Raw genomic sequence first — 26,324 nt, forward strand, 5'->3', positions numbered from 1 at the left:
CCCTATTAACTGAAGTCAGAGATCTTTCATACCCGGGACATGACTTTGTTGACACCTAAATCCTGTGACGAAGTCATCAAAAAAGAAAAAAAAAAAATTTATGTCGGCTTTGCGTACAGGATGTGGTGTAATGGCCAGTGTCTGAAAATAGCGAATTTACATAAGTAGAACCTTGATTATTCGAACCACGGCTTGATTTATCCGAACGCTCAATTACGCGAACGTCGGCTCAAAAAATACATTTTTGGTGCGAAATATACATTGATGCTCGGTAAAACATTTGGATAGTTCCAAGATCTTGCGTTTGATGTAAATAAATACTAATTTTCGCAGCAAGGTAAACAACATAATGATTGCGGTCAATCTCGTATTTAATGGAATATTGACAGTCTCCTTGTAATGCCTACGAAAGGGCGGGACACTTTAATTATTTTTAATACCTTCTAAAGGTTCCAGGGGAGAGAGAGATAAGGTGCGCAGGGTATAGATTTACTCATGAATGAATGAAATAAAAGACTCCAAAATACGAATATATATATATATATATATATATATATATATATATATATTTATTTAATTTGTATGATAATTTTAATTCGTCTTCATATGTTTTGTATAATTACATATAATGATTAGATTTTAATGACCGTCTTTTGTTCCGCGCGGTCACAATGTTAGACGGTAATACTACGACGATGACGTCACACGTCTATGTACGTATAAATGTCACTCGCAGCGGCATTGCGGAGCTGTAGCTTGTAGTGTGATGATATGGTGTTGTCTTCCTGTGCGAATTGATACTGTAATATTATAATCGGACTTCTGAGAAGGGCAAAACAAAAAAGTGCTTATCCGTGCGGTTAATAATCCAGAATAGTAAACGATATATATTATCAGATAATTTTTGATTATTGGGGAGAAAATTGATCTGTTCGTTACTTGACAATGTCGAAACCCAAATTGCAGGTATGACTCAGGATTCCGTATCAATTATTTAGCAAATTCAAAATCTCGATTGTTGTATTCAGTAAGTTTGTTATACTACTTCTGCGTAATATGTTTGACTATCTTTTCAAAACATGTAATATTGGGTCATTTATTCAGCCTCTTTGCTTTTTTCTCGTCATGAGTTTTATTGATAACTTTTGACTAACACGATTGATTTCAAGTATGTACTGCAACCACTATGGCATATTTTCTTTTCTCATCGCGTAAACATACGCAAAACATGGACGCTACGTAGGCTTATTTTGTTAGTTATATTTACGCGTTTCCTTTTAAGGGATTACATTTAACGACAGGGTAAAGTTTCGAGTTTTAATTAGACGTACAATAACGATACTTCGAGTAAACGGAACATATATACGAAACGTATTTTTACATTCACGTTTCTCGTGCTTTTTTTTGTGTAGATTCGGAAATGTCGCGCTAATCCGAGAGTGTATTGCAAAACTCACAAGATGCGTTATCGCAATCAAATGACATTTTCTTCCATATTTCGGTTCCTTTGAATTACTTACATTGTAATCTTACGACATTAAAATGACCGGACAACATTGTCAGATATTTGTCATCAGTTGCGTCTGTTGTATTAGTTATAAAAGAACCAGCAACGAAATATAAGAAATAATATGGAGTAAGTTTATCGACGTAGAATTTTTTTTATTTTACATGTTGTGGTTTTTAACAAAGCTGCGGTCGAGAGCGAGTCGCTAGAATTAACTATCACTTATCAGTGCGGTTGCGTCTCGCTATTTTTCGACATCCTTTCGCCAATTCGAGTTGCAGATAATTAGTCGAATTCTTTATACATGTAATAAAGTGATTCCCAGGATGAAATATACTAATTTTGCGTATAACGGAGATTTTTTTTTCTTTTTTCTAACTGACCTCATAATAATTCAATTACAACACGCAGTTGTGAGACAAATATGCTTATCCTGCTTCCGATTATTATCATTCTAAGCGTGTAGCCTGAAACAAAGTAGAAGAGGCAACGATTAGAAGAAAATTTCACATATTTCGTTCAGTTTCGTTAAAGTGTGTGGACTGATTATTTTGCACAATTATAGTGGATTAATTATTTATATTTTTACCTAATCGTAAATGTGTATAAGATAAATTTTTCAAACCGTCGATGATACAGATTTAGCGAAACTTGCATCGAATCGCAATTAAGGAAATGTAGTACTCCCACCTCTACCAACCCAGCAATTCACCCTTTTTCTTCCTGTGGGTATTAAATACACAAATGAACGGAAAGGGTTCAAATTTCGTTTGTGTATTTATTGTAGGAAAACTAGGGTCAGTTTGCTCGGTCGGTGAAGGTAGGAGTATTACATGACCTCAAGTCCTACACGTACCGAAATTTTGAAAAAATTATTTGACGCTGTGTAAAAATTCCGTCCGATTTCGTAGATCTAGATTGTTCTTGTACTGTTCATTTTTTCTCGGGGTATCAGATCAGGTATAATTCTTTCAGAGTGCAGATGACATGCTCGTCGACGAAACATCGCCGTCAACGCCAATTAGTGAAGAAACAGAACGTTCGCCAAGAATCAGCGACGTTGTCGACAGCGTTCGTACCACCGAACATACGCAGGCACCCGAGCATTCGACACCGGAACAAAAAATGCCAGCCCATCTTGAGTTGGTTGGTTGAATAAATGAATTGTTTGTTATTCGCCTGGTGTTTCGATCGATCAACTTTGATTGGAAATTAAATTTGCTGCTGCTTATCGAAGAGTAGTCGGAATAAAACCTGAGTAATAATCATTCCAGAGTGCGGAATTTTTGAAATCATTGCGGAATATAACGGTGATCCGTTTGATTGCCTATCTATTCGTTTATCGCTGGATTTCCCAGGTTAAAGTTAGTAACGTTATCGCAACGAAACATTGGGGAAAAAATCACTATTTTTTTTTATTTCACAATGATTTTGAAGGAACTGAGATATCGAAATGTAAGTGTGATTTGTTTCATTACGGTTTACTGAATTTCGGACCATTCCAAGATCGAGTAACAACGGTTTTTCCTCAGCATGAATCGTTACGATGACGTTACTAACTTTAATAAGATTTGAATTTCTTGCGATCAAGCTTAATCGATCGAAAATTCAGATATACTGTTAACAAAGCTAATCAGACCATCCATCAGTACAAGTTGAGAAGGTTCCACACTTTCGCATTGAAGGTGATACCAAAATTCTGAAAAAAACAGTCTCGTTGATTATTTTTACCAATCATAAGAAAGAGTCGATGTTGGCGATGGATGCGTTTTCCATCCTTGGATTAAATTTTTTAACGTTCTCGGACGAACCTTCTTAAAATTCACATGCATATCGTCAATCGGTCGAATCTCTGCGGCGTTGGACTTTTAATCGGCTGTTGACTATTCTAGTACCCATAGATGTAGAAATAAGCCAAGGCTAAAATTCTCTCTCTCGAGAAAAAAAAAAAAAAAAATCCAACATGTACGACAACGAAATTTGGTGAATTTACATGCGAGACGATAATTGTATGCACAGCGCTTTTTTGAACTAACAATAATGATAGGAGTGAATTGCGATGAGAATTACTTACCAGTACATATATTAAAGTTACACTCGCGAATGTTTTTTGAAATTGTCAAACACCGTAGTCACGGTAATTTTTATTCCGAAAAAGCACTGTCCGTACAATTACAGTCGCGCGTGTAAATCAAACAGATTTTTTCCGTGTGGTAGAATTGGAACGAAATCGTATTGGCCGATCGGTTATTCATTTAAGTTCGTTTATTAGTGTGGATCGAGCATAAAACGGGAATTTTTGGGAATTATTCGTCGAGCTGCAGCGTCAAAATTAAAAGTTTCCGAAGCTTTTTCCACATAAGATTGCACGTTTTGCTCTTCTCGGTTTTTTTCTACTACACTATTTCATTTGCATGCATGCTTGCCCAATCGTCTACCATGTGTCTACGTGTTTGCATACATTTTTTTTGTAACTCACACACAACTTTCATTGTTTACCTTTCGACATTTGCTTGCCTTATTCACAGGTAATCGTAAGTAAGTAATAAGTAAGACATTCGTATCGCGTTGATTGGGAAAATGTTTGTGATACCCGCATTGGCTGAACATCCTGATTATCAATGATAAGAATAAGAGAAGGAAAATTCACATCTCAGATTCAGTATTAACAGATATTGATAAACCATCAACAGGTATCTCCGGATCAAGGATACGAGGGCACACCGTGTAACGATCCCGGCATAATTCCAAGTTGGATGCACAAAAGAACGGATCACATTGACGCAACACCCCCTGGCCCTAGCGATGAAAATGAAAAAGAGCAGACTGTCGTTGGGTAATTATTTACGACACAGCATATATGTATAATTTTATATGACCGATCTTGGTGGAAAATTTTCGTACCAATTTTCCCTGTTTTTAACATAATGACACTTTAGGTAAAGTTCGACGAATGTGGTGAGATTTTTTATTTTTCGCAGAACCCCGAGTGGAATAACAGCTGTGATGCCAGTTAGCCGAGAGTCAGAACAGTATAATATGAGCCATGCCAAGAAGGGAACATGCCTAATATTCAACCATGAGAAATTTGCAGAAAAATCCTACTACCGGGAAGGATCCAGCATTGATGCCAAGCGGATCGAAGCCACTTTCACTAAATTAGGCTTCAACGTTGTTATTCGTGACAATCTTAAGCACAGTGACGTACTCGATGAGATAAATAAATGTACGAAACTTACCACATCGATCATATGGAAAGACTGATTCCATGATCGTGAAAACTTTGACATGATTTTAATCTTTTTTTATCATTGACAGTCATAATTAACGTGTACGTCGTTCATTTTTCAGTAACTTACGTAGACCATACCAACAACGATTGCGTATGCGTATTTTTACTGACGCATGGGAGGAAAGATAATGAAGTTATGGCATTCGACGGTGACTTCTACTCGGTTGACGAAATTTGGAAACCCTTTATCGCCGGTGTTTGTCCAACGTTGGCAGGAAAACCGAAATTATTTTTTTATCAGGTAAAGCAATCGTCACATTATTCAGGTATTCAACGTCGAGTTAATAAAAAGATCTCCTTTCTTTTGTTATTTTCGCAAGCGGCTGACAAACCAATTTCAATGTATCTTGGAAATTTTGCGCTTAAACCCAGGTTTTCTGAACTTGGATTCCGAACGAATTGTAAATGTAACAGATTTCGTGGAATATAATATGTTGACAATGATCCATTTTCTGTTCCGAATGAAATTAGTGAAATCGGTAAAATAAAATTCAATTGTGTTACAGGCTTGTAGAGGGGTCAAATTGGTGGGCGATGTTCCGCTAACGTCGCCGACCAGTAATACCGGGACGGATTCTGCAGTTGCCTCGTATACAATTCCTACAGATCCCGATTTTCTGATTGCTCGCAATTCCGTAGACGGTATGTTACATTATTTAAACTGCAACAAAATTTCGGTGTCCATTCAAATTACTAATATAAGTATTCATCTTCCGCGTCTGACGCTATAATTTGCTTTTTGACAATCTATGTTCACTAGGAGTCAGTTCGTGGCGTAATCCTGAGGAGGGGACGTGGTACATTCAGTGTTTGTGCTCCGTCCTGGATGAGTTTGCAGAGACGACTGATCTGATGAGGATGCTGACGATAACCGCGCGAAAAGTAGCAACTGAATTCCAAACTCGCGACTCTATGAATGTGCAGAAAAACGAGCAGAAACAAGTTCCGTCGACAACGACGACGTTGACAAAAGAATTATATTTTAAACGGAATAATGACGCAAAGCTTCCATCAATTAAGGGGGGGGGAAACGGGTTTATGAGGTTGAAATTTTGCTGTTCTTCATGATTTTTTTTAACCAGGAAGGAATAATCACAAAATGTTTAAACTTGAAGGATATTTTATTTATGTTTTAAAGTACACTAAAATTTTTTCAAACGATTTCCACCGGAAATAGTGGAGTTACCACGTGCAGTCCATGGGCGATTGCCATCCGAGCATTTGGCTTGCGTACATCCCTGACGTCGCAATTTTTATCTGTAATCATCAGGATTTTTTATTTTCGTTAAAAACATATTTTCTAAGAATATGAACCTAATTTCGATCAAACAAATTGAAAATTGCATGTTTTTGAGGTGTTTGAACACAATGTCTTATTTTTATACTATATTTTTTCATCTTTCTTGCATAAAAACATATATTTTTAATAACAATATAATCCCCGAATATAATATGATAATTTTAATTCGTCTTCATATATTTTGTATTATTATATATAATGATTTGATTTTTTGTCTCACATACTACCTGAAATGGAATATATAATATTACTTAAAAGCTTTGAACTCAAAAGATTCCTGAATATAACGCAACATAAAATCATCCCTTTCTTGGATTGTACGTAAATTATTTTTTTTTAATTAAACACGTATCTTTCCCGGTCATTTTGTATTTCCTTTGTCATATGTCACGGGAGGTATGACGGGGGGAGATATTATTGCAGAAAATCGGTGATTTCATAGACACAAGTCATGTTTTCGGTTTTTAATTTGGATAAGATAACTACTGCACGTATTACAATGGATTTTGTCTAAAGCCAAAATAAATAGCTTACTAATTGCGACATACAACTGACTCGGGTAGATATACAGATTACTTGAAACACAATCAAATGCGGCGTTCATTCGTCATGTATCGCCAACTTTGCGTCGAAATATTGACACGCTGATGTAGTATTAACGAGTAAGTTGATTCTATCAGTTCAACAATAACGTCCATAAAAATCCGAGGGCTGGAGACGTCGAAAGAGTGGAACCCCTCCCCCCCCCCCCCCCCTCTTTTCTCATCTTCTGTCAAATTTAAAAATCTCCCCCCTTCCAAATGACATAAATAAAATTACCGACCCCCCCTACGCTCATTCCTATTTAGGTGTGTGATACCATTTCTCGGCTCACAATTTTTTCAAACTAGCATAATGAAACGAAGTACAATGCATTACAGAAACTTTATCTGTCACTTGTGACAGAAGCCACGTTACTGAAATATTTTTTATTTATGAATTTTGCTTTCCGCATATTACGTCATCGTGTCCGTACTCCCCCCTCCGCCCAGTGATTTTTCGTCTGAATCTGAAACGCTCCTCCCTCCTAAAACCGATAACGTAATTTGTGAGCGCTCCCTCCATAGCGATACGCTAAAATTGAGAAATCTCATAATCCGAGAACCAATGGGAACCGCTACTGATAAGAACCGGGTAATCTCGCAATATAAGAGTGCCTATGCTTCGAATTCTCTTCAGTTTCGTCTTGGCAATAGAAAGCTGTAGAAGTCCGGTTTTGAATTACAGCCGGGAAGGATTTCTCTCCCCAAGAAAAAGATTAATTCACATCAATATCTTACATGTTTCAGGCTTACAGAGGACAGAAACCAGATACCCGTGTAATTTTATATAGCTTCAGTCTCAATGTATTTAACAAAATTACTAGGCAATCAAATGTGGAGTTACAATCTGACAGAACTCCCTGTACAATTCCTTCGTATGCTGACTTTTTGCTGGTGCACAGTTCTGTGGGTACAAGGGCACGGAGCCGGTCTATTTAATTTGATAACTGTTTCGTTTCTAATTGAATTGAGCTTCTGGTACAAAATTGACTGAATTCATTAAAATTCCGTATTTCATGCTCGGGCCTTCGAAACGGATTTCATGACACAAGAAGAGAATACTTAAACATAATGGTTATTATATTATATACAGATAATATTCTTAGAAATCTAAGACAATAAAAAATCATTATACTTCCAAATAATTAACCTACTCAATTACTTTATCATCGCATCGTGATTAATACTTTTTTTTTTAAATGACAATGATATTGAATGGCTTTGTTGTTGTTATTGTAATAATAATTATTATTATTACCAATATTATTCTCACTCTCATTTTTATCCTCAGTTTGTAACTCATGGCTAAATGTTCAGACGTAATCGTACTTGAAATCGCAGTTAACAGAGTGTTTTATTTTATTCGCCGCAGGCTGATTACTCCGGAACTAAGCAAGATACGAAATAGTGTTTCCTGCAAAATATATAAGGATCAAAGAGGAAAAGGAGGCGAGAGTGTCATAATTTTCGTAAGGTGAGCCGCCAATGCTAGCTTAAGGTTAACTTGGTTTTTTTCAAATGTAACAGTTTATATTTTTCATCGACATCTGAAAGGCCGTCAAATTCTGCATCAAAAAGCATGCGTGCATGCCACATAAACTTGACCGGTGATGAGATACGAAGCGGTCAAGATGCTATGCGCACCAAGGTATCGAATACTCGAGGAATCAAATATTCTAATTGTGAAAGCTGTTAGAATAGATGTTGCGTGGAGTCCACGAGGCTAGATAAAGGGCGATCAGTTTGTTTGTATCGTATTTTATTAATTGAATGACAAAAAATAGCGCAAATTTGTTTTCGATTTTTCAACTTTAGTTCAAATACTACCCGGGTATTTATTCGTCTGTATCTTGAGAAGTATTTACGAGAAGAACAAGGTACTGATAAACAAATACCCTAGAACAATTTGAAATGAAGTTGGAAATTTTTATCATTACTCCGTATCAATCTGAACAAGTGTTTATTCAATTATTCCGTCAGTTAATTATTGTCCCAAAACGGATCGACCAAAATTTTTCATGTAAGAATTGGGAATATTGAACACATAATTCAATTGCAGTATTTTTGCCGACTCATTAACTGAAGAACAACTCGACGATGTTCAAGGATGTTGCCTGTAAGGATGAAAAAATTTGGAATCCATTGAACCGCTCGCGTTTCTCCAAATTTAGCTGAAAATCTGAAATTATTTTTGTATCTGGTAAGTAATCGTTTCTTTAATTGTAAGCCAGTCGTTACATTATTCAATTATTCTACATCGAGATTACAAAATCTCGATTTATTAATTATTTTTACGAGGCTAAGAGAAAACAATTGTTTAATACATGCTAGAAATTTCAGGTGAGATCCAGGTTTTGAATACTTGTAATCCTAGAATTTCCGTATGTACGTATCGATCCTATAACCAAAATCAAAAATCAGTCTCATCGTTCAGCTCAGCCAGATACTCATGATGAGTGGACAAGCAGCTGGATTGCCAACTCTGAAGCAGCAATGGTGCGAGGACTATATTACGATACAGTGGCCAATTTATTCTTGTTTTTGTAAAGTTTATTCGACTTTATCGTTGATTGTTATTACCCAATTCAATTATGCATAATATATACTTTCGGTATATAAATTTTCCAAAGTAGACACATGCCTTGACCAGGTATCATGGAAACCAAATTGGTTTTTTACCTAAAATTAAATGTCTATCATGATTTTTCAGACATTCTTGTTCAAGACAGTTAATTTACGTAAAAAAAAAAAAAAACAATCGTCACAGTCAATTAGCAGTTTCCGTTTAGTATTCCGTTCGTTATCTTATTCTATCATAAACGAAATGAAAAGCTACATTTTTCCTAGCACTCATAATTTGTTTATTTGAAATATTGCTTGTGTTGAGTGTAAATCAATATGAATTGCAACAATTACGTATTATCAAAAATTTTCCATCAAGATTTCTTGTTTGTACAGAGTACAAATTGAAATTGGGGAAAAAACAAACGTCTTAATTTTTTATGCAAACCTCATTAAAGGATAGATCATTTTTAACAATATTTCTACTTATTACAATTAAAAAAATATGTATATATATATCTGCATCAGTCATCTGCTCACAGCCACGAATAGCAGTAGAATAACAACAGATACACTGAACTGGGAACTGTACCGACAAAGTCTACGTTGTTGAAAAATCTAATAAACAAATAGCACCTACTAGTAAGTACGTGAAAATAGTGATAAATAAACAATAGTCACGATAGTACATACATAGGTACGGAACTTGGTTTTGTCGTAGAATTTATAACGGACACAATCAGCTTTACTGCATGCGTCACTATTTATTTATTTATTTTTTTTTTTTTGGCAGAACTTCAAATCCGCTCATCCAAATCGCGGCTTATAAATTTCTCGCGAACCTCTCGAAATGGTACAACGACTTCGAAACTCGGACTCGCGTCGAGGCCGCCCGCGGTGCATCAGTCGTCGTGTGTCAGACCTTCGAAAATTTTCTGGACGCACCCTCAGTAGCGGGAGTTTGCGCGAACGGATCAATACGGCGGTTCCCCAGCACGTGGATCCAGCCCCTCGACGGTCCAGCGCGGATGCTGGGCCAGATATTCAGTCGTACGATTCTCGTTTCACGGCGACGTTTTCGCAGGGTTCATCCTCAACTCGTGTACCAGATCACGTTTCGCTTCGGGTTCACGTTGAACTTTGAGACGATATTCCCACACACAGGATGATGATACCAATCTGAATCAAGCTGGATGCAAGTTGAAACGGTGAGTGTAATAATTAAAGAAGAAGAAAAATTAATCAGTCGTAAGAAAAACCGAGGATTACATTGATTTCTTTTTTTTTTTTCTTTTTTGTGCAACGTTTACAAAGATTCGTCAATCGGGCCTTCTGGAAAATAGAGTGACTTTCGACAAACCGAGTGAAATTAAATAAAACAGTGCATTTTACGACCGTTCGTTACGTGACTACTTCGTGAGCTTGTACAACCATCGTCAGCTTTTTTTTTTGTTTTGTTTTATTTTTATAGATGGGTACACTCATTGATGTTTAAGATATTGTACCGACTCCAGAACTCTGTATCACTGTTGCAGAGTTGCACTGAAATATAATTGAGACAAATGTTTGCATCTATACCCTCCTTGCATTGAGGAAGGAAGTTGGATTTACCAAATTTTCAATGTTCCGGTTACTATAGACACACTCTTGAAAAGCTTTCCTTGGTATCCATTAAATAAGGACGATGTTACCCCGCTATGCGCTGGTTTCTTAGAGTGGATTATACGCATACTCAGGCACTCTCGGTGTATATCAGATCACGTCGCGAACTCATACTTACCGCAAACTCCGCGCTACTCGAAGAAACTGATACATAAATATTTTTGTCGACTCTCAAATCTTGGTATACGAGGATAGCGTGCGATAATGAGGTGATTATACCGCTTGGAAAGAATTCTTGCTCGGTATTATATTATACTCAATGTGAAAGTGCCTCGTTATCATAATTTCTTCTCCTCAAAACCACCGCGTTATGGTGTAATAAACAATTAAAAAAGAAACCAAATGAGGGGAGGGAGTGAAAAAGCTAATACGAATGGTAGGTAAGTCTACGAGAATTGAGGCTTTCGAGTAATGAGGTTTAAATTTGAACTACATTTTTTGACAGAAATTTTATACGAGGTACGTTCCGATGTCGAATCGCATTTTAATCATTCGAGTTGCCTACCACTGATCGATCGCTTCTCGTAATACGAGTAATTCAACTACGACCCTTACCGTCAACTAATCATCTCAGAAAATGCTTCACTCCTGCACGAAGCATAATACGTTTCGAAACGATCTATAAACCCAGCACTAAGGACTTGAGAGCACTTGGAATGCTCACCGCGCCAGAGTTTCCACGATGCATCTGTCCTGGAAGAAGGGTTGAACATTTCACTGAAACGTTGGTGGAACACGATACAGGTAGAAAGTTTGAAAGCGGCGTTAGATTTCATTTGCATCAGTGCACAGCCGACACTCTCCCTGTATATGCAGAATATGAAACACCTTTTTACCTTTTGGCGAGAATAGACAGCTGCAGCGAAACCTCCGGAATCATATTTTCCATGCACGTGAACGCGAGACTGATCGTTGCACAGAACCGTTCAAATCTGGAACCGTGTCACCTTGCCATTTTCCCCTGAGTTTCACGATCAGGGAATTGTGATAATTGGCAGATCGTGTTTCCGGCATAATTCATGGTGCAGTTTCGACACACTTGTAACCCTCGATCACTCCTTCGAACCCCTCGTTACTAGATCCAGCATGTTGTTTCATCCTCCCTCTGCACCACGCGAGTTGAATATTCACCCTTTCTTTGCAAACTGTTCGCAGTAAATTTCTGCTACATGTTGATGTACAGCCCGAGTGCTGGCAGCCGTTGTTTATTGAAAGCAAAAGTTTCTCTGATAACGCGTCTATAAGCCATGCATATTTGCCCAATTCTCATCAGTCACTATATCCACATAAAATTGACCAATCGAACGTCAAGTTATGACTCACAGTGGGAGTTGTCAACAGCTTGACTCGCCTGGTTGAGTAACATGCGAAATTGATAAGCTGTAGTCGGTCTGTGTGCTGGTGTAATGGAATTTGGATGGAACGCGGCGTGGTGAGCTTGCAAAGTGCTGGCAGGCTCGCATATATACGCATCGGAGAAATCGCAACCTCTAATGTAGTGGCCCCTGTGCAGAAATTGAGGGCTTTCAGCGTTTCGTACCGGGCCATGACTCCGGTCGTCGTCAGAAACAGGTCGTCGTCAATCTAAAACCGTTGTCGCCTGCACGCTTGAGCGGCTGTTGTAAATTGGAATTTTGGTTGATTGAAGTTTGCTCCAGGAGGTCAGTTGACGCCTGTATCAGACAGGGTGAAAAATAGCAAGTCAAAGATCTCATAATTTCAACTCCGTTGGACTATCGACGGTCGATCGTCACTCGCCACGTTCGTGACCCGTGAAATGGAGTTTAGGTGCAGGGTATCCCGGCAAAAAATTCGCTGGACTTTAAAGTGCACCAGGTGCAATCGATACCGTAACTGAAACCGCGATTTCACGGCTCTAACATATGCTATTACAGCGGGTTCGACTGATAATTGTTCGCTACTCCCGAGCTATCGTGATATAGGATATATATCTATATGCTACCGGTATAATGCTAATTGCAGGCTCAACTGCCCGTCCGCCAATTAACGGAGGGTTTAATTAAATTATTGTACTTCGATGCAGGGATCGCAGTTTTCGCAAAGTTTCAGTTAAGCTCTCTGTTCAAGTTTCGTGATATATTGTGGACTCCGGATGAAATAGTTCAAGCGGAACTTATGTTTGTTATTATACAGGGATTTGTCGCTATGCGAAAAACTGATTCTGAAATATTAAATCTCCCTCCCCTTTGTTGTACGAAAAAAAATTCCCTACAGTTTCAACGAAATTTCGCCGCAAGCTCTGAATGGGCTCGCTTTAATCTTCGTTGTGCGTTATTTTTTATCACGTCATAGAAAAGCCTCGCCGGTTCAGCGTGAGATGTAATAACGAAAATGTTGTATTCAGAAAGTAGAAATTGTTTGGGGAAGTTCATTGGCCGTCTGGAGGTTCGCAGGATGAACATGGCTGTAAATACTTGAATATACCGGCTTGTTAATTTAAACACATTCTTCGCGCATTCCACGAGCTTCCATTTACAAGGGTTGAAACTGTCGGAAACCCCGTTTGACCCTGCTCGTGAGTTATCGCTGCCCGTCTACACGTCCGGCTCAATTCGGTATTTCACAAGGATTCGTTTTCTCGCAGATCCTGTCCACGTAACAATTGTTTTACACGCTACGTATGTGCGTCGCGGCGAAGACGCTGCAGGCGTCACTTTGATTAGAGTACACGGTGTTCGCATATTCATAGAGTCAGACTGAGGTGCCTCCTTTAAACTCGCTGACATTACAGTATTCTCTTTGCTACGGATGAGCCGGTTTTTTAAACTTCCTTTTTCACACAGTCTTCGTAAAACAACATTTATATTACACACGCGGAGAGTAAGGCTCTTGAAATTCTGTCGGAAATGTATTCTTCGTTGGAAATAATTCTCTTATGACAATGAATTCGCATCTCTGACGGGGTAAATTGTTTTCTGTAAACATTTTTCCTTTCATTCCTCAAAGTATGACAAGTCTGCGTTCAATTCGAGGATTTATAACTGGTTAACGATTGCATGATACAGAAGGGTGTTCTTCTACACCTTTGTTTTCCCTCTCGTCTCGTGCTTTCACGCTGGATACTAATTACAAAAAAACATACGAATATGGTACACAAGTCGAAATGCCGAGAGTGGTTTTATGCAAAACGAAGCAGCGTTGAAGTGACCCGATTAGCATTGTATAGCGAGTTTAGAGGCACTTTAGGAAAGCGTATTATACATGCTATTGAAATGACAATTTATTTCTAGTACTTCGAGAGAGAGAGAGAGAGAGAATCCTTGGAGAGTTTGCGATGCTCGGATTAGCTCTGGCATTTCTCGACTGCTAGATGAAAATTCATTCAATTCCATTTAAATGTGAAAGTAGACGTGACAATCTAGGAAAAGAGGTCACTGTTCTATTTCAGTACCTGAACTCTACGCCTGTATATACATGAAACGTTTACTGATTTTTTTGGCTACTACTGAAATTTTACCCAGGGTTTGAATCTGAATCGTTATACCTTTGGTCAAACTGCGGTACGCGGTACAAACAATTCGACACTTGACACATCCTACTGACAAAGAAACGCCCGTTAAATCATCTCGGTGCCGTTGTTCTACATTGTTTCAGAACGAGCTGATCCTGTGACCGTGTTCAGTAACGTAATACTTGAATAAAAAATAAAAAGAAAAAAAAAATACACCAACCCCACGAGTTCACTCGAGCCCGACGGGAAGGTGAGGTACTTCCGTGCCCTTGCCGGGCATCCGATGTGTGTGATTTAGCACGAACACATCGCACTTTTACATGCATATCCGCAGATCATTCACGCACTCCGAATAAACGTCATTCAACATTGGCACTGTCAGCTCTGCGGGTTGCCGGGTGAGGGTGAGCAAAAAATAATAAAGGAAGGCATTTTCTTCGCGCTTGAATGGGCGCACGGGTTAATCTCGACGTGAACCAGTGAACCATGGCGGGCTCTATGTTCCTGCAGGATTCCTTCCGTCTTAAGTGTAACAGAGTGTCTCTGATGTTTTCAGGGCAAAAGCTGACTCCGCGGAAGACTGGAAGATGGGAATCTACGTGGCAGGGGTCGCTGGGGTGGCCGTATTCTACGCCGCTGTTCTCGGCGTTGGTGTCTGGGCAGCGACGGTGAAGAAGAACAAGATGCAGAGAGGGCAGGACGACATGCTGCTGGCGAACAGAGGCCTCGGTCTCTTCCTCGGAGTGCTGACTCTCATCGGTGAGTAATGTTAGAGTCTCTTTGCCCGGCTCTATCTTTTCATTGTGTCGTGACTATGACCACCTCCGCGTTAAGTCAGTTAATTAAGGCGGTTCAGGTCTCGGAATTTTGCGTGTAGATGTGTTGAGAGAAAATGGATTTAGTTAGACAGTGAAAACCGTCGGTATAGGCGGCTATTATGCCTCTCAAGAGAAAGACGGGAAAGTCCTTCGGTGCGCCGCGGAGAACTCCGACCTTTTCTACTTCATATTTCATTTGACTTAATTAGTGGAAAAATTCACCGCCAGACTCTTGGCGAACGGGTGAAGCGCTCGAAACTTTTTTTTAAATATGAAACAATGGCCTCATCTACTCGGCCCGAGTGCCTGAGGGACTCGGTAATCATGACGCGCGATTCACCCACGGATTTTCCTCGCAGTTCACGTAATCCGCAGATCGTTCCACTCGCCCAATTTTGACTGGACGCGATTTACGATCTTCGGTACCGAATCCCGCCGAACGAAAGTGAAGGGACCTCCAATTCGGGTGAAACGGAAAGAAAGATCCGTACAACATGGTAAACCACGCGGATATCATTCGTAATTCCACCGATACCGCGGCTTTCGTATAATTGAACGCCCAGAGCCATTTGTGTTCCGCATTAGCCATTACCCTAATGAATGTACCCCGGTTACCCGGAGCTGCAGACTGCTGAAGCTTTGACAGTGTGAGAGAGAATTTTCAAAACCTATTTTATCCATTCATCCGCGTTCCATCAGCTTCCATTTGCTTCGGCATACTTCGCCATTCAAATCGACCCGCAAGGTGCACTGTAAATCAGACTAACGCGACTCTGAGAGTATAAGGTATGTGAAATGTTGAACGACTACTGTCGCTCACGCCCGGTTGTAAGCTACAGTTGCGGTTCTTTTAAATGCTTTCACATATTCCTCTCTGAAATCCTCCACACGTTGGGAAGGGATGGCATACCACAATGCCTCGTTTTTTATGATATTGCTACGTGTTTCCTCCATCTACCCGTATCCTGCACTTTTTTTTTTGTTTGTTTTGTTTTCTGTTTGCGTTTTTCCCTTATTATACCACCCGCTGCCGCCGTATTTTCAGTACTCTAGTTTTTCATACCTACGTTGAAATTAAAGCCCTCCTAGCCTGAGAACCATACCGTTGCGCGGTCCCAAATGCGTTCATCGTTATAATAAACATTCCACTTGAAGATATACTGTTCCCATTAATGGCGTAGCGGTGAATCTCTGTTGACGATCCTTTAATGCAAAACTCAACGTTCTCATTTTATTATACCGGCGATGTTAACTTGTATGACAAATTATACTAATTGTTCTCTCAAATTTCTTCTTAGTCTGAGTTATGAGTTACGAATTAGGATTATCCTCGAAGCTCGTTAGTACTTGTATTCCACAAAGTTCCCTACGCTGGACGGTGTATAAAAGGTCTCTTGTTTCATCTCTTCAAATAGCGTAGTACTCGTAACAATACTGTAATCAACAAGTCTCACAGTCTGAATATGGAATGTTTTCAATTCTCAACATCATACCAACTTCATTAGGATTCGTTTTTTTTTTTTTTACAGCAACGTGGGTCGGTGGTGGTTTCATCAATGGAACTGCGGAGGCGATGTTCACCAGAGGATTGGCTTGGTGTCAAGTACCAATTGGTTACAGTCTGAGCCTACTATTCGGTAAGTGGGTTTGAATCGAGGGGATGGATAGAAACGGGGAATAAACCGAGAAAAATCAAGTTTCTGTGTACGTTCCAAAGAACATATCCAGATTGCTTTCAAAGTCTTTCGAATCAGCGAACTCCTCTTTCACAGTTGTAAGTCCTATATATGCAAACAAATCGTGTCACTCGGTTTAGTCCAGCATCCGTCCTTCAATTGATTTCGTTTGACCAATTACATCGCTCTTCTGCGTTGAGCTCGACGCATCTTTTGAAAAATATCGACCTTGCCTTTTTCATATTCAACATCTCTCGCTTCAAAGGCGCCCTGCTATTTGTGAAGCCGATGAGGAACGCCGAGTACGTAACAATGCTCGACCCGTTTCAACAACGATACGGTGCTCGAGTGGGAGGACTTCTCTTCCTGCCGGCTCTTTGCGGCGATCTTTTTTGGTGCGGAGCGGTACTCAGTGCCCTGGGCAGCTCCCTTTCCGTCGTTGCTGGAATCGACTCCAACGTCAGCATCTGTGCCTCTGCTCTGCTGGCCGCAGTGTAAGTAACGACTGGTATTTTCAAAAATATTTCTTAATTCGCACGTTGATACCAAAACTTTCTGATTACTTGAGTCGTGCCATTTATCGACGAGCAATAACGTTTAGCAAAAGGCGTGTGAACCGCACGGCGAAAATTAATTCGCCTAATAATGATAATAATTTAAAATGCCAAGAAAAGGTTTATCGATAAGTTCGACAGAATTTAGTGCGGCATGCACAACGTCTCAGGTTTCAGCTTTCGGGCTGAGGGGTGAGTCAGCAAGCTACCCTCGGTGACTTGATAACATTTTTCCCTCAATTTCACGGCGGGCATCCATCCCATTACGAGAAGCAGCGTAGCGAATCGTTCGACGACCAATCTTCGGATATAAAAAAAAAGCTTGATTTGTCCCTGAGACGCTAGGGACGACGCGAAACAATAAAATAGAACTAGAGAATAGACAAGGAAAAGATAACGACGCCGCAGTCTGGAGAATTCGCTGAGCGGTCCAGTGAAGCGACGATAAGCGTCCGCTCATTTAGACATTTGCATTATATTATACAACGAATCCGTCAGAGTTTATTCTTTCTGTTCTCATCATGATCATAATTATCCGGATCTTTTGTAATACGTATGCGTCCATAAAATTAACAATTAAAATATTCTTAAGAAACACCACACGTCATTAAAATGACGCAAGGTTCGTGCATTTCGAAAATATGCAAAACATTCGAGCAGTTTCTAAGCATAGTCGTTAGCTTTTTGGTTAGTTGTACAGAGAAAAAGTTCAATCCAACAATATATGTAATTGAAAAGAATGGAAAATAATTTTTTCTCATTATAAGAAATATTTCTTAAAGGTTATTGAAATGAATATTTTCGCAGAATTCCTTTCGATGCGTGAATATCAAGTATAGGTATATTCGAACCAGGAGATATCGGAATGTAAAGCCTTCTCGAATGGACCGAAGCAATGTCACGGGTACACAAAAGCATTATCCTTGGGTTACGCTTGTCAGCGGTTGTTGTAAAGACTTATACTCGTCTTCACTCCTGGTTCTTGGTGAAGAGTAAATATAACGTTGAAGAAGAAAGGTGTATCTGCACAATAATCCGCCAATCGTATAATATTAATTTCTGAAATTATTTAAAAGAGAGCCAAGAAGACCGAATAAACTTATTCATTTAGCAATGAATACATCGCGAGTACTTACCTTTTTACGTCTTCGGCAAAACGATATAATTAACTTCTAAGTGCCACTTTGCGTATCTTTTTTTCTCAATTTCCGCTCTTCATCGACAATCGATCGCAACCGTAAAGCTTATCGTATTTGTGTACCATCGTCAGAATCAAGAAATTTGTAAAGTAGAACAATCAAGGCGACCCTCAGTATTCTCTTTCAACGACGTTTCTACCAGGTACACGGTTTGCGGTGGTCTGTATTCCGTCGCTTGCACGGACGCCTTGCAGCTCGCTTGCATAACTCTTGGTCTGGCGGTTGCCGCCCCGTTTGCCGTAATGCACTCGGCAGTCTCATTGGAGAAGAATCTACCGACGAAAGACTGGCTTGGCGAAATTAGAGAAGAAGATATGGGCGAATGGATCGACGGCATGTTGCTCCTCGTCTTCGGTGGAATTCCATGGCAGGTATAAAACAGCTCTACCATAATATCATCGCGCTGATAGACACTAAGTCACATACTTTAATCATCGCACTCATTTCCGCATAGCAAAAATTACACAAGTCTTGGAAGAGGGATGTATATACGATTCCGAAATGAATCACCACATCCAAAACCTCGTATGCGTTATTACAGGGTTACTTTCAACGCATCCTGAGCATCAAGAGCACAACGGTAGCGAGAACCTTGTCGATCGTCTCGATGATCGGGTGCCTCACGCTTGCGGTACCATCTGGGCTCTTGGGTCTGGTGGCCAAAGCGACGGATTGGACATTGGTGGAAGGTTTCAATCGTACCATAACGCAGGAGGATGGAAACGTGGTTTTACCGTTGGTCCTGCGTTACTTGACACCTCAGTGGGTCTCCTTCATAGGTAACGTATAATGCAAGTACGGTACCTTAGGTAGCACACTTGTCGAGATGCCTACTACTATTTGCTAATCGAAGCTAGGAAAACAGTAACTATTATTATTATACATTAGTAGTATGTACAACGACTGTCAATAATTGTAAAGTCGAAGCTGTGTCAACCCCATGTCGACAAATGTCCTGAACAATGTCGAGGTCGAGACAAGGTATTGTTTGATGACAACTCAATTTACAGTCAAATTGTACCCTGTGTAAGGGGCATTCGTGTATGTTTGGTTCACCTGTAGTCAACTATTGGTTTGAAATACGCTCTTTCTGTAAGTCTCCGATTAGTTCACTTCTTTTCCCTACCGATAATAAGTTGGATCATGGCGTTGACTGTGTACTACTTGGAACGCTAATGAGCTGTGTTTGATGCCCATACTCTTCAATTCTCTAACCACAGGCCTGGGCGCTGTTTCGGCCGCCGTCATGTCTTCCGCCGACTCGAGTATCTTGGCTAGCAGCTCAATGTTCGCAAGAAACATATATCGATTAACGATCAGGCCCAAGGTGAGTAGGGGAGTTTTTTTCATATCCTGCACCGTTCCTTCATTTTCCATCCGACTCCGTCGATGCGGGAGGTTCCTTTGAGTCGTCGTTATCTATATAAAGATAATTCTCTTTCATACAGGCGACAGAAAAAGAGCTTGCTTGGGTTCTCCGTATCGCTGTTTTGGTCGTATCAGGTTTATCAGCTGCCGTCGCTATGACGGTCGGCAGCGTTTATTACCTTTCGTAAGTACAATGTACCTGCACCCTCGTCAATGATACGGATAATCAATTACAAGTCGTACCAGTTTATCCTAAACAACTTTTTCCCCGAATTCTGGGGTAGCTATCTCTGCTCGGATCTCGTTTACGTCGTTTTGTTCCCGCAACTCCTCGCCGTCGTACATTGGCCCAACTGTGTCGACACGTACGGATGTCTCTTTGGATACCTCGTGGCTGTCGTACTACGAGTTTCCGGTAAGTAGCTCAAGGAATTCTTCGTCGATCAGTCCGATTTTTTAACTGACAATGAAAGAAACCACTGCATTTTTTCAAACTTGGTGAAAAGACAGCTGCTTCTTTTTTATCAGGGGGAGAGAAGGGATTGGGTATACCACCGCTCATCGAGTATCCATTTTACGACTCCGCAACACAGACTCAAAAGTTTCCGTTCCGGACAGCAGCGATGATTTGCGCAATGATATCGCAGATTTTCGTCAGTTTTTTCACCAAGAATTTACTCGGCAGAGGGTACTTTCCAAGGTGCTGTGACGTCTTGGGTGTTTATTCACCGGGAAAACCATCCAAACAGAGCGGCGTTGTTCAGAGCAGTTCTGGTGCCGCGCTAATTGACGCCGTCATTACCGTGAGTGAACTGATTTGCTCTGAGGGGGAAAAGCGCGATTGGCCGTTAAACGGTTCAATTGACGGGGCGTGGGGTATACAGACCTTTAGAAAAATTGTACCATTAATTCGTTGAAGTATCTCACGCTAATGATTATCGCTGCTGAATACTCGAGATTTAATTTACCCGACGAAATTTCTTCTTGCAGATCTCACTGCATAACCGAGCAAATCCGTGTTTTCCACTTGATGGAACTCGAGTTGTTGCCCAAAAAAACTTTGAGATTTTTCTATTTTCCACATTTATTTCCATCATTGTAGAATTGTGACCACACACGTTTCAGGAACCACCGAATGGGTCAGAGCATGCAGAAAATCGTCATGAGATGCAGAAATACGACGCAAATCGATCGGTCCGTGATGAAGACGCGCAGCACTACGAGACCGTGAATGACATGTACGAGAAGCCGGAGGAACCGAAATCAGATTTTGTTATTCAAAACGCGAACAAAAATTTGCAAAATTTGCAAAGCATCATGCAGTCTCCGGAGGCCAATCAAACTTCCGTCACTTCTTCTAGTCAGAATAATTTCTTTGGTGATCAAATACTGACGGTTAGAAATTTAACCGCAAATTCGGCGAGTGTTAGTCGAGCTCCAGTCACGCATGGCAGTAACTCGGTAAAGGATCAGAACAAGAACACCAAGAGTAAACCCGTGGCATCCAGCACGTCGGTGAACAACGTGGTTTACGCGAAACCTTCGAACATCGACAGAGGCAAAAAGAATGACAAAATTGCCGACAAGTCAATGATGGAACTCAACCTTAACAACGACTCCAGTGTGGGGAAGAAAAACATCAAAGGTGTAAAGCTGATTGGTATGGAGGGAGGTACTTTGAGGAGACCGTCGTTGCAGGTAATTACATGTCTAGTGAAACATTAAACAAGCAATTTATGCGACGTCAATGTCAATCGTTTCATACTTCTATTGTTTTGCGGAATACGTGAGCGTTGAGAGTCATGCAACTTTACAGCAGATTAAACGGACAGTTTTATCGTACTGCACTTGGCTCATTTCACATTTACGTTACGTAACAGGGAACATTCTCTCCCACTCCTTCCGTGGAATTGGTTCATATATTGGACAGAAGACAGAGCAACACTTCTTACGGTCCGAGCTCACTGTCTCCAGTCCCAGGGGTTGAGGCTTGCAGGACTCACGGGACAGCGGTTGATGGTCAGGTCGGGAACGAGCATTGTAGAATCAAGAGAGGCATCGTCAGGCACCACAGGTACACTTTGCTTTCTATATTTGAAACAACAGGCTACATTACAGCTGAGCATTTGATCGGCGTGGTAGTATATTATGCAACGAGTGGGACAAAGGGACGATTCCGAGTGACTGCGGATGTCATGCGAAATCTGAATCGTTACTGCCCACGAGTTGCACACGATATTTTTCACAGTAAAAATGTAAATTAGATGATTTTGGCCTTCTGCTGAAAATGAAGAAAAGACACTATTTCTCGATGAATGACGTACGCGTTGAGACATGGCGAATCGTTTCTCCACTAGTGTAGAAATGGTTCGCTATTTCGCAACGCGCTGGTCATACGTAGAAAAATGGCGTTTTTCGTTCATTTTCAGTAGACGGCCGAAACCGCCTAATTTTGTATTTTTATTGTGAACAATATCGTGTGCAAGTGTGAGGAATGACGATTCTGAGTTCGTATGGTATCGGCACTCGCCTTCGGCTCGTGAGGGTGACTAACTTCATACTTACTCAGAATCGTCACTTTAGACCACTCGTTGCGCAATATATTACTTCCGAAACTTTGTCGAACTTTGCACGTGTTCATCAGCTTTAACGAGACCGGGGACAGAGCCTTGACCACGCTTGCAAGACAGCCGAATTATCCCTCGATGCCGTTGAGACCGGAGGACTGTCGCCTGACGCTGATCAAGAGGGATAACAAAGCTGGTGCAATCGTTCGCCATTCGTCTGTAGTCGATGAAAAAGATTCGGGCGAGGGTCTGGTTGTCAGTCCAACTTACAAGATGTACGCTTCGACGGGAAAGACTGGAAATTATTTCGTTACCGACGATGAAGCTGTAAGCAGGTTCTAGACGGGAGTGGCATCAGGATCGCGTTTCAAAGCTCCTTTAATCTAATCAACTGATGAGAAAAGGATGCAGTAAGTTATATGACCCCATATTGTGCTGGAAAATATCTCATATTTCATGTACTTTAGACAATTTCACAGTAGGTCCGACCATGATATATTTTCTTATCATCTCACAACTATCTATTAAGCTCAAACCTGGAACATTATTTTTGAAGATTATTTCGAGGAAAAATGTGCAGTTCTTTTAGTAAATTAGCATTTGTGCTATTTTTAAAAAGAAAGAGCTGTCTGATGCAACTTTTGCCGCGGCATGGAAAGTTGGCTCCGTTATTCGTATAATACAGCAATAGTAATAATAATAAAAATAGGAAACGTAAATTAGCGAAGCGTTGTTTTACGTGCGATATTGTTAATTTTTTCAAAGCACGAGCGTATAAAAAAATGTTCGAACCGTTTCTTTTTGACGAATGATGATCTTCCGCAGCATTTCCGTGTAAATATATGTAGTCGTAGATACGAGAAGTTTTTGTTGGGTTAAATATTTAATGTACCGCAATACGTGGCAATTGGTAATGAATATTATTCGCGAACTATCGATTTACCATTTATTTTGATGTAATATTAAATGTTGGCAAGGAATGAATAATCGATGATATAACCTTAAAGGTACTCGTATTTATGGGAACGAATAAATACACACAAAAATATTACATAGCGAAACGTCCAAACGTGCAAATTCATGATAATCCAATGAAATGATATTTTTGCACCAGTAGCTAACTAGTTATAAATAATATCTAGGAATACAATTCGTATATATTTAATCCTTACAACAACAGCAACAATAATAACGAAGTAAATAGTATTATGAATAACGCAATTCTTAAAAAGTATAGTGGCCTGACGACCGTATAAAACTTAAGCAACGTATGAATATGACAACAAAAAACACGGTACGATGAAAGTAACGGTGAATATTTGTTATATTAAATAATAAGAATCAAGAAAAGGTGGGAAAAAATTTACAAACACGTTCATATTATCAGTATACTATAAGAAATTTTTACAAAGACTGATTATGAAATGAGAAATTACATTTTGATGTCCCCAATTTTACGCTGGATGAAACCGAGCAGTTGGATACTTGGAGAGTTTTATTCGTCAACTGAGTAAAAATCTGTTGACTTACGGCAATTGCGACCAAGAAACAGGCTGCTATAGTGTTTACTAAACGTTTATCGTAAATTTACTTTGAATACCTATAATACACACCAATTAAGAAGGAACTTCTACCAACACTCGTGTATCTGATAAGGATATTTTACGCAATTAATAATTTTGTAAAGTTATAAGTAACATCTAGTACCTATATCAGTATTATTACTAACTAACTAATGGTAAACTAAGAAAAAGAGAACCATTGCAAAACTTTTCAATAGTCAATTTTACGAACTGTACGTATCTGTAATATAGAAATGGAAACATTCAACGACTTAGTCAACTCCGTGTGAAAATTGACTGTTAGTAGTTACTAATTACTTTGAGAGAGAATTGTAGAAGCAGATTATCATTACGTGAAAACGAATTTTTCTAACGATTATCAGTCATCTGTATGTGCCAGGGAAATTTTTCGTTTCTGAATATTAGTTGCATTATAATTTGTAGGATTAGATCATATGTACTTGAGTGATGGTAATTGATATGCAATGACGATTGTATGTAGGCCTAGATTAATATTATAATAATGATGTGAACATTGTCTGATATTAAAATTATCTTTTCAATTTCGATTATGACAACATGAATGAGGTTGTATACTGTGAATTATGTGCCAAATACATATAATGGTCCTTCAAACATAGGAGAATGTATAATTCCATGTAGATATAGGTAAGTCTACTCAAGTGGTAACCACTAGCTATTAAGTTGATGTCTCAAGATTTCAAATGAAAATAATCAACTGAAAAACTTTGTTTTTCAATATTCGTTACGTTAAAAAATGCGTGTAGGAAACATTGATAACGAAAATTTACTTTTTCTCGAACACCTGCATCGTAGCATTTTAAATTATCAAAGTATCTGAATGATTGTTTGCTTTTATTATTAGTTAGCCGAAGTTATACATTGTTTCGAATAAGAAATAACTCGAATTCTAAGGTAATTAATCACAACACTTTAACAGTAAGTCGATATTTGTGTATAAAAAACGTTAATTATGTGTGCATGTGTTCAAAAATACGAAACACACATCTTGTGACTGCGATGTAGAGAAATTCCAGTACAATAAAAAAAAAAAAAAAAAACTGGATAAGTAGGTGTGTTTAAAGTAAGTCGAAAAGGTAGATACGAATAATAGGTAAAATATTAGGTGAAATTTGATACCTTGATACTTTCACACCACATAAAGCGTGATTTGGTACACAAGAATTGCATGTGACTTCAGTGAACGTGAATCAACTTGTAGAAATCCCATCAAATCTAGTAATAAGAACAATAAATCCGATGAAAATTCACGTACCGTATACTTTATTTGGAGATAAAAAACTGTATACCTCGATTCTGTGGAATGAATGATACATTCATTAAGGTAGATCTATAGTATCAAATCGTTAGTTCGACGCCTCAGTTAATTACACACCGTTTCGTGACCGAGTGTTGTTTATACGACGCGCGAGTGATATTGATGATCTAGAAAGATCAGAAGACAGAAGAGTCTCGATACAGAAATTTAAAATATATGGAGATCTCTTCCTCAGAATTTGTTTGATCTTAGAATTCGAAACGGAGAAGAGTCGGAATGTAGTGAGACATGATATCAAATCGACCGAATAGATTCTGACGGTTCTGTAATTTGGATTGACGTACTTTATTTTTCAACATTTTGTCTTTTCTATGTTGCAAATTTCTAAAATTCGGAGATTCTATCGAACAGATTTCCGCGTCCTTGAACAATTCGTACGGTAGAACTGCTAGATTTTTTCTACGTATTTAACATATCTTCTCCTTTGCAAGGTCAAAGCTAACGTACAGTATGAGCCAGTAATTGAACTACGAATTCAGAATTGAAATCCACATTAGGGTGAAATAAAATTAGGCGTTGGATTTATCGTAAACAATTAAATGGTAGCGATAAAAACCCCCACTTTGAGATTGTGAAGAACTATTAAGAATCATATAATGGAACTAAGGTTCAAGGATCAAAAAACATCGTATGAAAGCAGATTTGGAGTATTTCCGAAGTTCATATGGTCCAGCTTTCTGAAGAGGGATAACAGATCGATTAAGTTGTTTCCGCGAAACCGTTTACGAATAAGAGCTATGCCCTACGAGTTTTTAAACGCCAAACTTTGGCCGATCTTTGCAAACACAGCAATTTCGGGGTTCAGATTCTAATGTAGAATGTTTTTGTAGGAGACAACGATGAC

At 39.3% G+C, this 26,324-nt stretch overlaps 2 protein-coding genes across 3 annotated transcripts; both read left to right on the forward strand.

Moving 5' to 3' along the window:
- Window positions 1-741: 741 nt before the first annotated feature.
- Window positions 742-6,105, forward strand: LOC124303223 (caspase-1-like). The gene is made up of 6 exons (XM_046760192.1): window positions 742-966; window positions 4,201-4,343; window positions 4,489-4,733; window positions 4,859-5,040; window positions 5,306-5,441; window positions 5,560-6,105. Exons 1-6 carry the CDS (start codon window positions 946-948, stop codon window positions 5,865-5,867), a joined length of 1,035 nt encoding a protein of 344 aa, XP_046616148.1. The 5' UTR covers window positions 742-945; the 3' UTR covers window positions 5,868-6,105.
- Window positions 6,106-10,207: 4,102 nt separating this feature from the next.
- LOC124303094 (high affinity choline transporter 1-like) lies at window positions 10,208-25,412 on the forward strand. Of its 2 annotated transcripts, XR_006907832.1 has the most exons (14): window positions 10,208-10,450; window positions 14,933-15,135; window positions 16,724-16,831; window positions 17,136-17,364; window positions 18,766-18,994; window positions 19,165-19,402; window positions 19,844-19,950; window positions 20,072-20,175; window positions 20,276-20,406; window positions 20,520-20,794; window positions 21,117-21,689; window positions 21,872-22,065; window positions 22,636-22,968; window positions 23,322-25,412. XR_006907832.1 is itself a non-coding variant. In XM_046759898.1 (13 exons), the coding sequence occupies exons 2-13, from the start codon at window positions 14,964-14,966 to the stop codon at window positions 22,898-22,900; spliced, it is 2,625 nt and encodes an 874-aa protein (XP_046615854.1). In that variant the 5' UTR covers window positions 10,208-10,450; window positions 14,933-14,963; the 3' UTR covers window positions 22,901-25,412. The 2 variants fall into 2 exon arrangements, 1 of the variants encoding a protein (XP_046615854.1); XM_046759898.1 differs by having other exon boundaries at window positions 22,636-25,412.
- Window positions 25,413-26,324: the final 912 nt, after the last annotated feature.

The sequence above is a fragment of the Neodiprion virginianus genome, chromosome 1 (assembly GCF_021901495.1).
Source record: "Neodiprion virginianus isolate iyNeoVirg1 chromosome 1, iyNeoVirg1.1, whole genome shotgun sequence".
Taxonomy (NCBI): Eukaryota; Metazoa; Arthropoda; class Insecta; order Hymenoptera; family Diprionidae; genus Neodiprion; species Neodiprion virginianus.

Bases quoted from the DNA above. Each gene is read 5' to 3' on its own strand.
- LOC124303223 (XM_046760192.1), top strand. From the start codon at position 946: ATGTCGAAACCCAAATTGCAG. The intron at 967-4,200 runs GTATGACTCAGG...AACCATCAACAG, and splicing joins TGTCGAAACCCAAATTGCAG to GTATCTCCGGATCAAGGATA. The intron at 4,344-4,488 runs GTAATTATTTAC...TATTTTTCGCAG, and splicing joins AAAGAGCAGACTGTCGTTGG to AACCCCGAGTGGAATAACAG.
- LOC124303094 (XM_046759898.1), top strand. From the start codon at position 14,964: ATGGGAATCTACGTGGCAGGGGTCGCTGGGGTGGCCGTATTCTACGCC. The intron at 18,995-19,164 runs GTATAAAACAGC...GCGTTATTACAG, and splicing joins TCGGTGGAATTCCATGGCAG to GGTTACTTTCAACGCATCCT. The intron at 21,690-21,871 runs GTAATTACATGT...GTTACGTAACAG, and splicing joins TGAGGAGACCGTCGTTGCAG to GGAACATTCTCTCCCACTCC.